The 15,176-nt window shown below is 38.2% G+C and overlaps 2 protein-coding genes across 4 annotated transcripts in view; one reads left to right on the plus strand and one right to left on the minus strand.

The window, feature by feature from the left end:
• Positions 1–3,258, plus strand: part of stom (stomatin) — a 17,281-nt gene extending 14,023 nt beyond the window's left edge. For both annotated transcript variants that reach the window (XM_015401574.1, XM_015401566.1), the window contains one exon: positions 181–3,258. In XM_015401574.1, coding sequence (XP_015257060.1) covers positions 181–369 — 189 coding nt within the window. In that variant the 3' untranslated portion in view covers positions 370–3,258. The remainder of the gene's footprint in view (positions 1–180) is intronic.
• Positions 3,259–3,318: 60 nt separating this feature from the next.
• LOC107102297 (gelsolin-like) overlaps positions 3,319–15,176 on the minus strand; it is a 26,683-nt gene continuing 14,825 nt past the window's right edge. The window contains exons 7-17 of one of the 2 annotated variants that reach the window (XM_015401545.1): positions 13,337–13,469; positions 12,939–13,243; positions 11,023–11,156; positions 10,280–10,370; positions 10,067–10,093; positions 7,649–7,819; positions 6,955–7,132; positions 5,882–6,003; positions 5,647–5,724; positions 5,498–5,558; positions 3,319–3,975 (exon numbers count right to left, since the gene is read on the minus strand). In XM_015401545.1, coding sequence (XP_015257031.1) covers positions 3,806–3,975; positions 5,498–5,558; positions 5,647–5,724; positions 5,882–6,003; positions 6,955–7,132; positions 7,649–7,819; positions 10,067–10,093; positions 10,280–10,370; positions 11,023–11,156; positions 12,939–13,243; positions 13,337–13,469 — 1,470 coding nt within the window. In that variant the 3' untranslated portion in view covers positions 3,319–3,805. The remainder of the gene's footprint in view (positions 3,976–5,497; positions 5,559–5,646; positions 5,725–5,881; positions 6,004–6,954; positions 7,133–7,648; positions 7,820–10,066; positions 10,094–10,279; positions 10,371–11,022; positions 11,157–12,938; positions 13,244–13,336; positions 13,470–15,176) is intronic. The other variant, XM_015401553.1, reaches the window with a different exon arrangement.

Genomic DNA, 15,176 nt, shown 5'->3' on the forward strand with positions numbered 1-15,176 from the left:
TTAGTTTTACCAGGAGGATCACATTTAGGTTCAAATACTGTTTCTAATGAGTCCAGAAAATGAGCAACAGGTGACATTTATTAAATAGTTTTTCTTCTGAAATGGACTCAGATCTTAAGTTTTATTTCCCCCTGAGCCGTTATATGAAGGGTCTCCCCTCTTTCTCCTGTCTTCCTGTAGGTGATCGCTGCCGAGGGCGAGATGAACGCCTCCCGCGCCCTGAAGGAGGCCTCTCTGGTGATCGCAGAGTCCCCTTCAGCTCTGCAGCTGCGCTACCTGCAAACCCTCAACACCATCGCCGCCGAGAAGAACTCCACCATCATCTTCCCGCTGCCGCTGGAGATGATGCAGGGCTTCATAAAACACTGAGGAAAAACTCCTTCTATGCCCCCTCCCAAAAAAAAAAAAACACACACACCTATAGGTCAATGAGGCTTTCAGCTTTTAACCAGCAGAGCTTCTAAAGTAGCTAATTACTACTTTTATTTGATTTTAATTTTGATTTTTTTGAACTGCAACTGTTTAACTTCAACTCTTTACATATTCTGTTTTTAATTTAAAGCTCCTGCTGGATGGGTGAGCTGCCTCTGCTCTCACACGCACACATACTCCAAATCTATCCTGATATTGTAACACTGTTACCACTGCTGCCCAAACAGCAAGGGAATCATTTTCAAATGATTCATAAAACTATTAAACTCAGTATTTTAACCTCAAAGGGTCAAAAAGAGTCGTGTTTCAGCCAGTGAAAAAGATGCATCATGCTAACCGCTCTTGTTTCTTTTCTTGCAGTGCCTTGTAGAATTTTTCACACCTCTTGACCTTCTTCACTTTCCCTCACTTTAAAAACCGCAAACCTCAGAGTGACTTTTTTGGTGTTTATGTTATGGAACAACACAGAGTGATATATGATAACGGAGTGAAAGAAAACGGATGGAAGACTTCCTGCACTTAATTATAAGAAGGATTAATTGGATAATTGATCCTCTGTCAGTCTCCTGCAGGCTGGATGTCATCCATCAGTTCTGACCAGCTTTCCTGTCCCTGCTAAAGAAAGTCCCCTCAGCATGATGCAGCCCCCACTGTATTCTTACTGATGTCCTCAATCCAACAGAAACAGCTGTTTTTTAAACCAAAAGTTCTTTCTCATGGTATTCGAAATGGATTTTATTGATGCAACACTACTGGATTTTTATACGTTAAAAAAAATGTAGAATCCATTCTGCTCTACTTTGTGTTGATCCATCCCATAAAACTCCTAAAAGATCGGGGTTGTATTGGGACACATTGTTGAGAGGTTCAAGGGGTATGAAGAGTGGGCTCTGTACATAAAAACAGGGAGGACAGCCAGCACTCCTGGAAATAGATAAACTGTTACTTTAATCCACTTATAAGCTGAAAAGTTTTATGTTATCCAGCTGTAGATATTTACTATAAGCTTTCTATCAACTCACAGTATATGAAGTATTTAGTTGACAATACAGGCTTTAAATACCTGTTCTCTATTAAGCTGACAAAACCCAGAGTATATATCTAATAGTATAGTTCATTAATATCAGTCGTGCCTTTTCATTTCATCCTATCCTCAGATTTCTTACTCTTAAAATATCAGGGGCTATGAATCTTTCAGCCAAAAGCCTTAACTCACTGCCAACCAACCATCTGGGTTAATATTACACTCTTCTCAAATGTAACCCTTTTTATGCCATATTTTCTGAGTGTAACACAAACCAAAAACGTATTAACCTTTATACTAACCTGTGAAAATATAGATGCATCTTCGGTAGTTAGACTGTTAGTAAATGTAGTTTATGCATCTTGTAAGTTTTAACTGTTGTGTTTTTTAAAACGCAGATCAGCCTTTAAATTATCACCACTTCCTTTAAACCAGGATAATCAGTAAAAGCCTCCATGGATCAGAGCTGCTTTGTTTTGTTTTTTTTGGTTCACTTAGATCAATGGTCTGCAACCTTTATAATCTGAAGAGCCATTTATCCCCAATTCCATCTAAATAAAAGCAGCTTAGAGCTGAAAACATGACATCACCTTATGTTAAAACGCAGATTATTTTTGATAAATATCCTCCATAGGAAAGCTGTTACAGTTCTAAACAACCTACTGTTTTCTATTTTAGCTTTTAAAATAAGTGCAAACGAAAAGAAATCTGAAAAAAGAGAAGGCATTTTTAATTAATTGATCTTTATAAATCTCACACTGGAGAAATTCACCTCTGCATTTGTCCTTTACCCTTGAGGAGCAGTGTGCTGCGCCCTTATCAGTGTGCAAGCGCACTACTCTAACCCACTAGGCCAAAACACCCCAACAAAGGCATGGATTTTCTACTATGACCAAAAAAAAAAAAAAAGGTTTTATGATGTAATAAGAAAAATACAACAGCATACCAAGCATCTAAGACTGCTATTTGTTATTCTACCATATTCTAAATTATTAGTTAGCATCTAATCATTTTCAGCCATCATTAAGAGCCATTGCAGAGAATCCAAGGAGACATTTTGACTCCAGAGCCACAGGTTGCAGACCCCTGTCTTAGATTGACGAAAACAATTGTCTGTCCATGTTGGTTTTCTGTACCTGCAGCCTTTCACTTCTTCAGATCATTTATTTCTAGCTCACTTATGGGTATTATTTTGGGGGGGGAAAGCAAACTTGTAAATCTTCTGCTCAAATATCCTAAATTTCATTAATAATATTATGAAAACTTCAAATTTTCAGCCCATACTGTAGATAATAAACCTTGATAAATGATAAAACATTTCCAAGGTAAATATTTTATCTAATCTCTTAAAAGAAATCTATACATAATCAATAAAGTTGTATAAGGAGAGTTTTGTCAGTGGTCATAATATTCTGGCTGATCTGTGTGTGTTGTTTAGTAGTTTTGTGTGGGTAGTGAGTAGAATCACCTTTTATTACATGTTTTATCATAAAGCCGTTACATTTTACAGTAGTATTTCCTGTATGAGCTGCTGTTCAGTCATTTTAAGCTGAAGGTTTGATTGAGGCAAACATTGATCAGTAGCTTCTCTGTACCCTGCAGATCAACTGCTCAGTGTCGTTTATGATCGCGTCTCCTTTCGATGCAATTTTTTTAAGCTGGTTTATCACGTTTTACAAGTTTATTATTGATAAAGGATGATTTCTTTTAGGTTTGTGCTGTTGCCTTTTACCAGCTTGTTTGATATGATTTTAACATTCAATGCCTGTACACGATTTTAAATAAAGATGGTATCCAAATCTAACGCTGTTTTTTGTTTTTTTGAATCGGCAGATGAATGAAAAGAAGACATAAAACTCATCACATCTTGAATTTGGTTTATTTCAAACAGAACCAGATGTTTTTTTAAAGAGACCCAGAGTCTGTTTTTGACACTGAAGGAAGATTTCTGTGGATTACAGTTTGGTTGTGAGAAATAAATACAGAAGAAGGTAAAAACAATAAATTGGCAAACGGGTTCTTCACTTGAAGCTGTACCTTTAAAACCATAAAGGAAATGATATTAAGGCATTGCTTGTTTTCCATCTGAGCTGTGGATTCAATACAAAATTAGAGCGATCTTCAATAAAAGTCACTATTTTGAAATATATTTAGTGCAAAACAGCATTGCTACCTATCAGTGAAAGTTTCTTCTAACCATTGCTTAGGATATAAATGTGAAGGCACTAAAGTTGCACAAAAAACACAAATAAAAAAAAAAATCTTTTACTTTTACTTAAAAAGCAAGTTGGTATTTAGAATAATGCTAGCAGAGGCAGAAAGGGGGGGAAGGGATGATAGGGTGAGCGCTCACAGAGCAAGTTCTGCCATGGCCCGTTCCAATGGGTCACTGGTCCAGTAGTCGTGATCCCAGCCCAGGAACCAGCCGGTGAATGTGGGCGGCTCAAAGCCCTGCTTGATTTTGACAATAGGAGTCCGAGGGTCTCTGTTAGCCGGGTCGGTCTGGATGTAACGGACGGCTGAGGGGGGAGAGAAAATGTGACTGGATGTTAGATCAGAATCTCTCATTAAGGAAGCTCAGTGAGATATTCTATTAGGGGTTTGTAATGAGTGGATTTTTATTCAGCACCTTTTAATATAAATCCTTAAAAAATAATCCAGAGCAAAGTTTTAAAATAATCTCTCAAAATTTAAACATCTCATCGGAATCTGGAATTTGAGGTAAAATGCGCAGACCCAAACAAGGCAATCTTCCTAAGTCGACAGTCAGAGGATTGAACTGAAAGGGAGCCCAGGGGCCCTCTGTGATTGGAGGAGCTGTCCTCTGTGCTCATTTTAACCCCGTATCCCTGCTCCAGCAGAACCAACTTCAATGATTGCATCACCTAAAATGCTGCAGAAACCTGTGTTTCACAGTTTCAGTCAAGCTAGCAGGGAAACATCGAATCGAACACATGAAGGTCCGTGGGCCCCAAGGAGCACATCTGTAGACCTAGATGGTGCTCTGCTCAGCAGAGACCAAAATGCAACTTTTTTTAGCCAACAAGCAAAACATTTGGATTTGGTGGTTTTTTTGGCAGTTTGTTCTGGAATAGTTTACTATCTTCTGTCAGCAAACCTCCATTAGAAACCCTTTGTTGCTTTTTTCGAGATTAAAAACAGGTTTGTTAACATTTTTTTTCTTTCTTTTTTTTTAGCACATTTCTTTCTTTAGGTTCCTTTTTAGGCCTTTAGGCAGATAGAAAATGAGATCATAGAAGATATGCAGCAAAGGTCACCAGGCCGGGATCCAAACCTGTGACAGTCTTGTTTAGGATCAAACCCTCTCTACATGGTTCGCCTGTTTTACCCCTGCACCACCGCAGTGGCCAATGTTTCTCTTTTTATTCTTCTTAACTATTGTGTTGCTTTTCTTTTTCTCCTGCACAGCGCTTTGAATAGTCTCTCCACCGAAATGAGCTATATACAAAATCCTGCCTGTCCTATTTTTCAGTGGCCAACTCAGGAATCAGATCGGTGCGAAATTTCAAACTTTATGCCATTGCTAATATGAAGTGTGCAATAATGAGTTCTGCAGATATGTAAGAGCAACAGTATCTTTTATGCTCTTTTATGTCTATTTATGTCTAAATGTGCTAAATTACAGTAGGTGGAAATAAGTCAGATGCCAAAGTATGACTCTGTTAATTAATGTGTGCTGCCACTATTATAATAGAAAAATAACCTAAAGTCATAGAGGTGGCAGCATCATGCTGTGGGAAAGCCCCTGGAAGAGACTTGAGAATGCAATAAAGGCTGGATAATCCTAGCCATGCAGCTAGAGCTCCACTGGGCTGGTTTAAATCAAAACGAAGGACTCTAAGCTGGAAAGGCAGCAGGAGGTGGTTCAACAAAGTGTTGATCCAGGAGCACCGAATCCAAATTCTCATCTCATTTATTTTTTTCCTTCTCCTAGTTTTGGTCTGCGACATGAATCCCAATCAATCAGTTTGTGGTTATAATGTGTGCATATTCTTCGCCCAGGTCTGTTTTTTTTCCTACCAGACGCCATGGCTTCAGTTTTCTCCTCCTCCTGGGCTTCATTCCCGATCCAAACAAACACCTAAAATGAAAAAGATCCGGCTCAGCATTAATTTGCCTCATTATTTTCACAGTGCCTACAGGAATCGAGAGGTTTTCCTGTTGTTTACCTGCTCCCAGGTATCGAGGATCATGACATCATCAGTGGCTAGGTCATCTTGGGTCAACTCCCCGGGTACCTCTTCAATCTGTGTGGAGGGACGAATGCAGGGGTGAAGCGCTTTATAACCTTTGGTTTTCATTATAAAGGTGAAGCTAAAATCCAGTCTGCAGGAGTTTTTTTTTTTCTTTTCTGTTATGTCTGGAATATCTTATAATGATTTTTAGTAGCTTGGAAACACTTACGACAAAGTTCCCTGTCTTGTTGGAGCAGGCAAAGAGTCGTGGTGGGTGAGCATCCATCTTGTCCTTGAGTCTGGTGGAGGTGCGGTATTCTGCCTTCCCTCCCAGAGCGGACCAGAACTGATCTGGAAAAACAACATGATGATGCGTCAGGGATGTGTTTCTGTACCTATTAAAGACAGTCACTGTAGGAACTATTAGTTCTCCATAAAGTCATAATTATTGACACCCCTGCATTGTTGGGTAATGCTTTGTGCATCTTTTCATCTGAAGCAAATCAGCGTTTAGTTTTCACCTATAGAAAAACAATTTACAGAGAGAGGTTGTTAAAATCCTGGGTACTGCCTGATGCCCAGCCCTGAGGATTATTAAAGGATGTGGACTCAGACCCAGCAGGCTGGTTCTTGTTCTGAGAACCATTTATTTCTGCATTCATTTTATCATTTGGATCATTATCCTCTTATAAGACCCGATGATAACTGTGATCTATATTCTAGATCAGGGGTAACCAATTAAAAATCAGCGGCACCTCAATAAAGAAAATCATCAACCAGTAAAAGTCAAGGACATTTTTAATTATAATCTGTTACTTTAATCAGAATTTAACACTGAAATAAAATAAACTTCTTTTTTTTATCCATGTTAGAAAAGTTTTTTTTAAGCAGAGAACAGTTTGGTTTAGTTGGGTATACAGACAATTTCCTGATTCATATTTTTTAACACCTGAACTAACCGTTTATTATTTTTCTTTCTATCTTTTTTAATGGCTTAATGAGAGCAGTGGGCTTTATGCTGCCCTGCAAGGCTTTAAATTCAAAGCCCTTTTAAGAAAAACGTGACAAAAATTACATTTATAACCTCCTCCCTGAACAAAACCTAAAACCCCACCTGGGAGGAGCAAGTCATCATTTTCCTGTCAAGAAAACTATTGAAACATTTATTTTTCAAACTTCCTGAGGTAAAATCAATTCACACCTGAGTTCATTTTAAAAACTGACCGGTTTAAATAGACCTGCGTCTGACAGTCGTACCGCAAAAGAACAGGAAGGTTTCAGGAAACAATGCCGATGCCTCACCAGTTTCTCCTCCCTCAGAAAGCTCGGAGGAGGCCGACACGCCCAGGATGTCACACAGCTGCTGAGCTCCCTGCTTCTCTGAGTCGCTGGCACCCGTTCCCACCCACAGAGAGGTACCATCGGGGGTCACAAGAACGAAGACGTCATTGGAGTTCAGGTTGGACGCCGTCGCTTCAAGCTGGGGGAACACAAACATTCTGCAGTTTAACATCCAAACCTTTAAAGCTCTTTCCTTCTTTCTAAACAACATAAAATTTCTGCGTGGTTCTTTCAGCGCCTCATGGAGATTATAGAGGACAGAAGAGTCCGTGCTTCGCAGTGAATGTCCTAACGGGACACGTTGACAATCCACAGTCAAACAAGAGCAAATGGTGTTCGGGGACTATTTTCAGCAGCGGATTAATACAGATCTAGCAGATTTATCATGCCAGCAGGACAGTGCTTCAAAATAGACCACAGCCTTTCTGATAATAACAGAACAGACCTCTTAGTTCAACACTGTGCCTCACAAATGTGTTTCTAATCTGCTCTGAGGCACAAAGGGCTGAGTTCTCCCCCAGCTTAGCAGGTTGGAGCCGCTCTCTGCTGGCATCCGTCCTTTTCATGGGATAAATATTACACTGAAGCTGGTAAAAAACATAAAAAAACACAGTCTGTTGTGAGGTCAGATGATGAATGATGTCTGATTGCTTACCTCCACGGCTCTGGTGTGCCCTGTCGAGTTGGAGCGCACCTGGAAGAGTCGAGTCTCCGCCGGGGCGGACTGACCTCCGTCCCGGGACGTTCCTCCCCTGTAGACCACCATGGGCTTTCCTCCAAACAGGCTCATGAGGTGGGCTGGCTCCTTGCCCTGGACCACCCTCACCTGGTGCACAAACACCAACATTAAACTCTGGAGCCAGTTGAGTCAGCTGCTACATACATCACATAGACCTCATGCAGCTTTGGTGTTGCAGGTTATTTAATCACAGGACTTTAAAAAGAAAAAAAGAAATATTGGGTCATTTCAATTAATTGGAATATCATCAAACAGACAGTGATATTACCTTAACAGTCATGGTTTTCAGCTAATGAAGTGCTGCAACTTTACCATGATCTTTTTTGCTTATGCCGATTATTTGTCCCAAACGTTTTCCTTCCACTCAACTATTTATTAATATGCCTCCAAAGCTTAAAGAGCTCCTTGTGGAAGGTTTAAATGACTGTTTGTCGAACAAAAGTCAAGTCAACAACCTTCCCTAATAATCTGCAAAGCATGACATATATTAATTAATATGTCATGTTAGATTTATGTGTTAATGTCCTTGTTTGAACCATTTTTGCAGAATTGTTTTCCAAATATATCCTTTTTTTTTGTATTTATTTTTTGGAGTATATGTTTTTTTTTTACATTGTCAAATGAATTACCAAAATTAATGTACTTTTTGATGATACTTCAACTTATTGAAATGTACCTGTCAGATCTCTGCTGCAGTCTTCTTTACCAACACAAGATGGCAACACAGAGTTAAGCATTGCAGTTCTACAGATGAGAGCTGTTAAAAGTTGCAGTTAGGACTCTAAAGTTATGTCTAACATCCTAATATATGCCTCTTCTACTGCATATCTATAGTTATGAGGAGCTTCAGTCAGTAGCACACTGTCAACAACTCAAATGAAGCTTATCCTGACGTGCACAGGCAGACCGAGGAAAGATAAATATTTAGAGATGAGTGTGGATCAGAACAGACAGGAAGAATCGGTTCAGTATTTAGTTTGACAGAACAGACTGACATGTTTTGTCCTTTTCTACATTTGCATCAAATATTTGTAACATGCACTCGTAGTGGCTGGTGATTTAGTTTCCTTCTCAATTCAAGCATATTTTCAGCACAGAATAGAAAGCTCAGATAAATGTAGGAGTGAAATGGATCCTTTTTGCAACATTTTAAGGGATTGTTTTGCCAAAACTACATTTATACAAGGGGATGGCGAAACTTAACTTGTGTAAAACACAGAGATGACATCCTCAAAGCCCCAATCAAATATTTAAAGTATTTCAATCAGACAGAGATCCTGACTTTGTTTTAGCTTCTTTTCTTATTTATATTTTTTTTTGTTCTAATTTTCTGCAGTTATCGAGATCATTGTTCTGCTGAAGACGCATTTCAGCTTCTGACAGAGAGCCACCCAATTTTCCCCTTGAATATTTTAGTGAACAAAAGATTTCACTGTTGATTTCAAGACTCCAAAGTGCCCACATCCCCACACCGCCACCTTCGTGCCTAACTGATTCACTGTTTTCTGTTCTCTCCTGTCATGGTCTGTGTGTAAAAGCCAGATTTTTCTGCTTTGGTCTCTTCTATCTCACAGGAAATGATCCAGAATCGTCAGTGTTGTGCTGCCATATTCTTTTTAAAGACAATAGGCTTCCTCCCCAGTTTTGTTTCTGTTTGCCTTGTCCTGAACATTAACTACAGTTACCAAAACTGTGTCCTGTAGTTTCTGAGCTTTATTCTGATCTCAGGATGAATTTACTGAGACATCCACTTCTGCAAATACTGCTAGCTCATTTTTTCCACTTGTGAGTAATCCTTCTTGCTGTAGAATGATGGACTTAAATAGTATTTATGCCATAAGAAGTTTCTTTAAGGATATTCCTGATGTCTTTTTAACCCGTTTTGTGTTAACACCGAAAAGATCCTCCACTGTTAATGGCTAAAGCATCAAATGTTAAGTAATGGAAGCAGCGAGGATATAATTGGCTTATATTGCAAAAAAAAAAAAAAAAAAAGTTATTTTCTTGATATTACTGAAAGAGAGTGTACTTTTTTCCACATGTCTGTGTGAAAATATATTTTGTAATAGGATTTCCATCAGAAAAAGGATGAATCAATAATCAGCTTTAAATGGGTTAGCTTTACCTTCTGCTTCAAAGGAAAAAAAATATATAAAATTATAATACTGGCTCCACATCAACGAGTTCAGAGGTTGGAATCAGAACTGGTGGGAGCGTCTTACTCACTACCACACCCCTTTTTATTGTTCGCTCAGGTGAAACATGCACTAAGAAGGTTAAACTAGAGTCTCTTTGCATGGAGTAATGAGTAGCAGGAGGGAGTGGGGGAAATACCTGAGTGGTTATTGGAGCACCAACAACCTGAGGAGGAAGGCAGGGCAGAAACCAAGGAGCAAAGAAGCAGCAGGAGAAAAACAATAAAAGGGAAATGGTAAGGAAAGGATGCACAGATCAAACAGGAGGTGGCAGCACTGAGTAGGCCATGGAGGAGAATATGAATGTAAGCCTTTGAAAACAGAAAGTCACCACATGAAGGACAGGTTATACCTGCACAGGACCTCCACCGAGCTCATCATCCAGCTGGGAGGTCAGGATGGCGCAGGTGCCAATCTCATCCTGACTGGAGTCTGTTCCCTGCCTGAAAAAGCAAACTTCTTGAGTGGATGATCATGGGTTACAGCTAACAGAAATTAAATTCCTTAATCGGACTATTACAAAGAACGATAATAATGATTTTGAAAACAGAAATGTTTGTGTGAGAACCAATAACACAACCTGGGGCAACTTTAGAAAAATAAAAAGAGCTGATGGGCAAAGAGAAGACTGTTGGGCCGATCCAGACTCTAAAATTGAGATCCCAGAGTGTGAAGAAAGAGAAGAGAGGTGCAGAATCCAAAATTAACTTTTTATGAATCTATGCAAGATTGTCGAGAGGAAAATTTTATGCCAGAACCACCAATGCAGACGAGCTGAAGGCTGGTTTAATAACAGGCTTATCGCCTTCATATCACACTGCAACATTGCTGTATTTATGCAAAAGGAGTTGCAACCAAATACTGAGAAAATATAACTTGGTAAATGGACATAAGGATTTATCCCCATTTCTGTATAAAAAAAATCCAGATTATTGTTCTAATGTAAATCTTTATATATATACTTGCAATCTACACATGTGCAAAAGTCCGCCTAATAAACAACTTTCACAGTTTGAACTGGATCACCAAAGAAATTCACTTCTTGGGGAAAAAGACATCAAAAAGTTCACATTAAGCTGAAGCTTGACTTCTCACCACATGTAGATGATGTGTCCCTGTCGTCCTCCATGGCTGTAGTTGTAAAGGATGATGTAGCTGTCACCTCCGTAGAACTGTCCGTATGTAGACGGATCAACCGCAACCTTATCGGATCCCTCGATGCGCCAGATCTGCCATGGTTAGGAACAAATATATCCCATTTAATCAAGAACCACTTTAATGTGCGATCACTTATTTCCAGCTGCAACAAGCTTTTAATAATAAGTTTTAAGTTAATGATTTGAAACTTTTATGTCTGTTCTTGTGATATACTTGTTTACATACTTTCTTGCTCTATTTAAGTGGCTTCTTCTAGTATCTGGGCATTACTTGACTGTTTATTATGAGTGATTTCATTTAAACACAAATATGTACTTTCACCTCCTTACTTTCTCAAAACTGGCTCCTTACTTCTATGCATATTGACGACAACATGAGAAAACAACTGCAATTACACAGAAGGAAAATCTGGATCAGTCCATTTTGTTTACTGAAAAAAACTGATAGAAACATGGATGATCTATATTATTCAGTCTGAAATTATAATTTAGAGCAAATTTAGAACAAGTCTGTTTTTTTTTATGTTCTCTCTACCAACACAGTGAGCAAAAGAGGAACATATTTTTTGTGTGTGTATAGAACTTTAAGAATATTTTATAAAAATTTGTATCAATTAGGGGAAAAATAATCATCTTACTTTTGTACTTAATCATTAATAATTATTAATTATTTTACTTTTGTACAATAAAGAACCTATAGTTTTTTAACAGGTGTCTGTACTTTCGCTTTCATGGGCGGTTCTAGACAGGGGCAAGCAGGGGCCAGTGCCCCAGTAGACCTGATCCTGGGATCGTCCTATTCCCCTGCGATATTAAATCAATTTCTATGTTTCTTTGTTGACTGGATCCTTGGACCAATTTTATTTTTTTTAAGTTTTATTTCAAAAATGATTTAAAAATGAAGATTTTGCACTTTTAGATTCAATTGTATTGAGATTAGATGATGTTCTTCACCAATTGCAGTTTTCGCGATGATAACCGATTATTAAAAAGACATGCTGATTCGGATTATGATTGACATTTCCTTTCTAACAGTTGTTACAGAATCACAGTAGACTTTACATTATTTAACCCTTTGACTGCCCGGTCATCCTTCAACCTGCATTTTTATCACTTTACTTGGATTTTCCCTTTATTTGGATTTAGTTTTTACATATGCATATATATATAAATATATATATATATATATATACATACAGATATATAGACAGAAGAGCTATATGTGTATATATATTTTAACACTTTTTATTCTTATTTTTGTTTTATCTTTATTATATTGTATAGTTGGATGCGTGTATATTACATAAAACTGTAACTGGAGTGTGTAACAAAAGTAATTTCCCTCTGGGATTATTAAAGTATTTCTGATTCTAATTCTGATTCTGATTCTGATTTTTCTGAGCAAATAGCTGACTAGGCAGTAAAAGGGTTAATATTTTTTTCAAAGCAATACCTGTGAAACAACAAAAGCTTGTATTCATTACATAAGATAACACTTTTAATTATAAAAAAGTTTAAAGCATTGACAGAGACTTATTTCAGACCACTCCAGAGGTAGAAAATATCAATTTCAAGTATTGGAAAATTATCAAAATGAAGGAAATCGATAAATCTACATTTTCTCTTCCATGTTTGGCATCTCCAGAGCTGCAATCGGCTCTTTGGTCCTATTTCTCACTTAATATATAAAAAAATTAACTGAATCAGCTTTCATTTGCAATCTGCATCCATATGCTGATATATTCTGACGTCTTTCTGCATGTTTCGTGTTAACTCACCTTGCTGTATTTGCTGTTATCTAATACACTGACATGTTGAGAGGTGTTCATCATAATGAGCCAATCAGCGTCTCACCTGTTTCTCTCCGCTGCCGTCATCCACCATGCCATGCTGGGCGGCCATGGCGGAGGACTGGTGTAGGCTGGCGGCGTCGAAAGGCACCTTCTCGATCTTGGCGATGCTGTTAGCGATGTATGCTACACCCAGACCCTCTGTCTGGTCTTTGTCGCGCCAGTTTTTGAAGAACTGCTTGAAGAGCGGCGTCTCGCCCATTTCTGGCAGGATCTGGACTTCAGTGTGTTTTGGATAGCCCATCTTCTTGATGAACTCGTCAGCTGCCTTCATCGCCGCCTTTCGTTCATCCATGTTGGCATCTTTGCCTGGAGAGTTTAAAAAAAGACACCAAAACATATTCTTATTTACTTTTTTTAACTGCTGGGAGAAATATTTCCTCTGATTGAGCTTAAACTGACCTTTCCAGACAAAGATCTTTCCATCCGATCCATGGTCCAGAATGAAGCAGTCCCCGGACTCCAGCGCGCTCTGAGCAAACGGGTTCTCTGCTGCTACCAGAGTGATATTCATGCCACCGCTAGCATTGGAAACCTGCAGCAAACAAAGCAGCAAAGCAATAAGAATTGAAAATTTATTGTTTTTGTTAATGTTTCCTTAAATTGGACTACAAACAAGTTTTTACCAAACAGGTTGTTGACAAATTTAACATTAACAAACTTTAACATTAATACTTGAAGAAGATATATTATTTTTTAACTGCAAATAATGTTTAGCCAGTAAAAAAAATATGTATCAATTTCTAATACTGCTTATGTTTTTATGAATTATAAAACTCTCTTAAGCAAATGTATGAAACTGCTGTTTTGGTTAAAATACAAATGTCTAATGAGGTTGAAATAAATTGCTTGTTAACTTCTGATCTCCTACAAGAAATATTAAAGCTGATGAAAACCGATTTAATGGAGCTTCATTTTCAAAAGGTTATATATATACATTTAGGATCTTCTGACCATTTTTCCAGAAAAAAAAAGAGAAGTCAGAAACCGATGGCAGACAAGACCCTGCAGCTTACACTCTCCACTCTAACTGATCCCAAAAATGATCCGTTGGGTTCAGGTTCAGACTCCATCCAGTGTCAAACAGATCTATGTCTTGTTAGAACACAAAGTGGGCATTCCTAAATGGTCGAAACAAACCTAAAAGCACAACTTTGTGCAAAATTCTTGGCTGTGCCAAAGCACTAAGAGTGTCATTCTCTGGAACATAGAAGTTAAGTCAAAGTCCTGTAAAAAAAGGGCCACAATGTTTCCCTTTTTTTACCAAACTCTAGATAGGAGACAGCTCTGTCAGGCCACATCCAGTCTTTAGGCAGCTGCCCAAAGTCAGACTCATCCACTGGACAGTTAGACAGAGGAATGATTTATCACTACAGAAAACATGTCTACTTTGTCTTAGAGTCTTTTGGTGGAGTTCTTTATATTGCATTTATGATCCAAGGATTGGATAAAATCAGTTGAACGTAAAGCCCATTTCATGAATTTCCCTTCTACAATGGACCACCTAAAATCTGGAGCTGCATGGCTATTAGTTGAAGCTACATCTGCACAGCTTGCACCTCAGCTTCTACTGACCCTATACTTGATATCATGTGAACTAATCCTGTTATCACATCCGAAAGCTTCCACTCTGTTGGTTTATTACTGGCTGGACTGATAGCACAGGTGTCATCCTTAAACAATATATGTGTTTTATTACCTCTTTCTTCATAAATCAGGGGAAGTCTTGACATTGTAAAATGTTCAGAAAGAAGAAGTTAGCTTTTAGTGTTATTGTTCTCTATTGATTGGGTCTATATAACCTTCATACATGTGGATCCTTTATAAGGTTCCCTCTTGTAACTCTAGAAATAATTAATGAAGGATTGAGAACTGTAGAAAATATGAACAAAGAAAGTGATTGTTTGATTTTATTAGGGCTGGGCAATTAAATAGCATTTGCAATATTTTCTCAGTTTAACAAATAGCAGAGGAGCTCAATTTTAGTTACATTATATTTAACAGGAGTACGATACTCACTGTCTCAATCCAGCCCTCTAGGTGGCGGTAATGCACTAAAAGTAGGTTTTCTACTAAATAAAAGGAAAAGAGTTGCAGCTAACTTGCATTTCCATGCATGTAAGTAGAGTTAAGCAACAATTCCTGCAACAATAGGCTCTATGCACAGCTCCACTACTTCCTGAATTTAAGGCAGCTCCTTTGTTTCCTGTCTTTCATTACTGGACGAACTGATTAATCCAGG

This window comes from Cyprinodon variegatus, unplaced genomic scaffold (genome assembly GCF_000732505.1).
Source record: "Cyprinodon variegatus isolate N-32 unplaced genomic scaffold, C_variegatus-1.0 Scaffold32, whole genome shotgun sequence".
In the NCBI taxonomy this organism is placed as follows: Eukaryota; Metazoa; Chordata; class Actinopteri; order Cyprinodontiformes; family Cyprinodontidae; genus Cyprinodon; species Cyprinodon variegatus.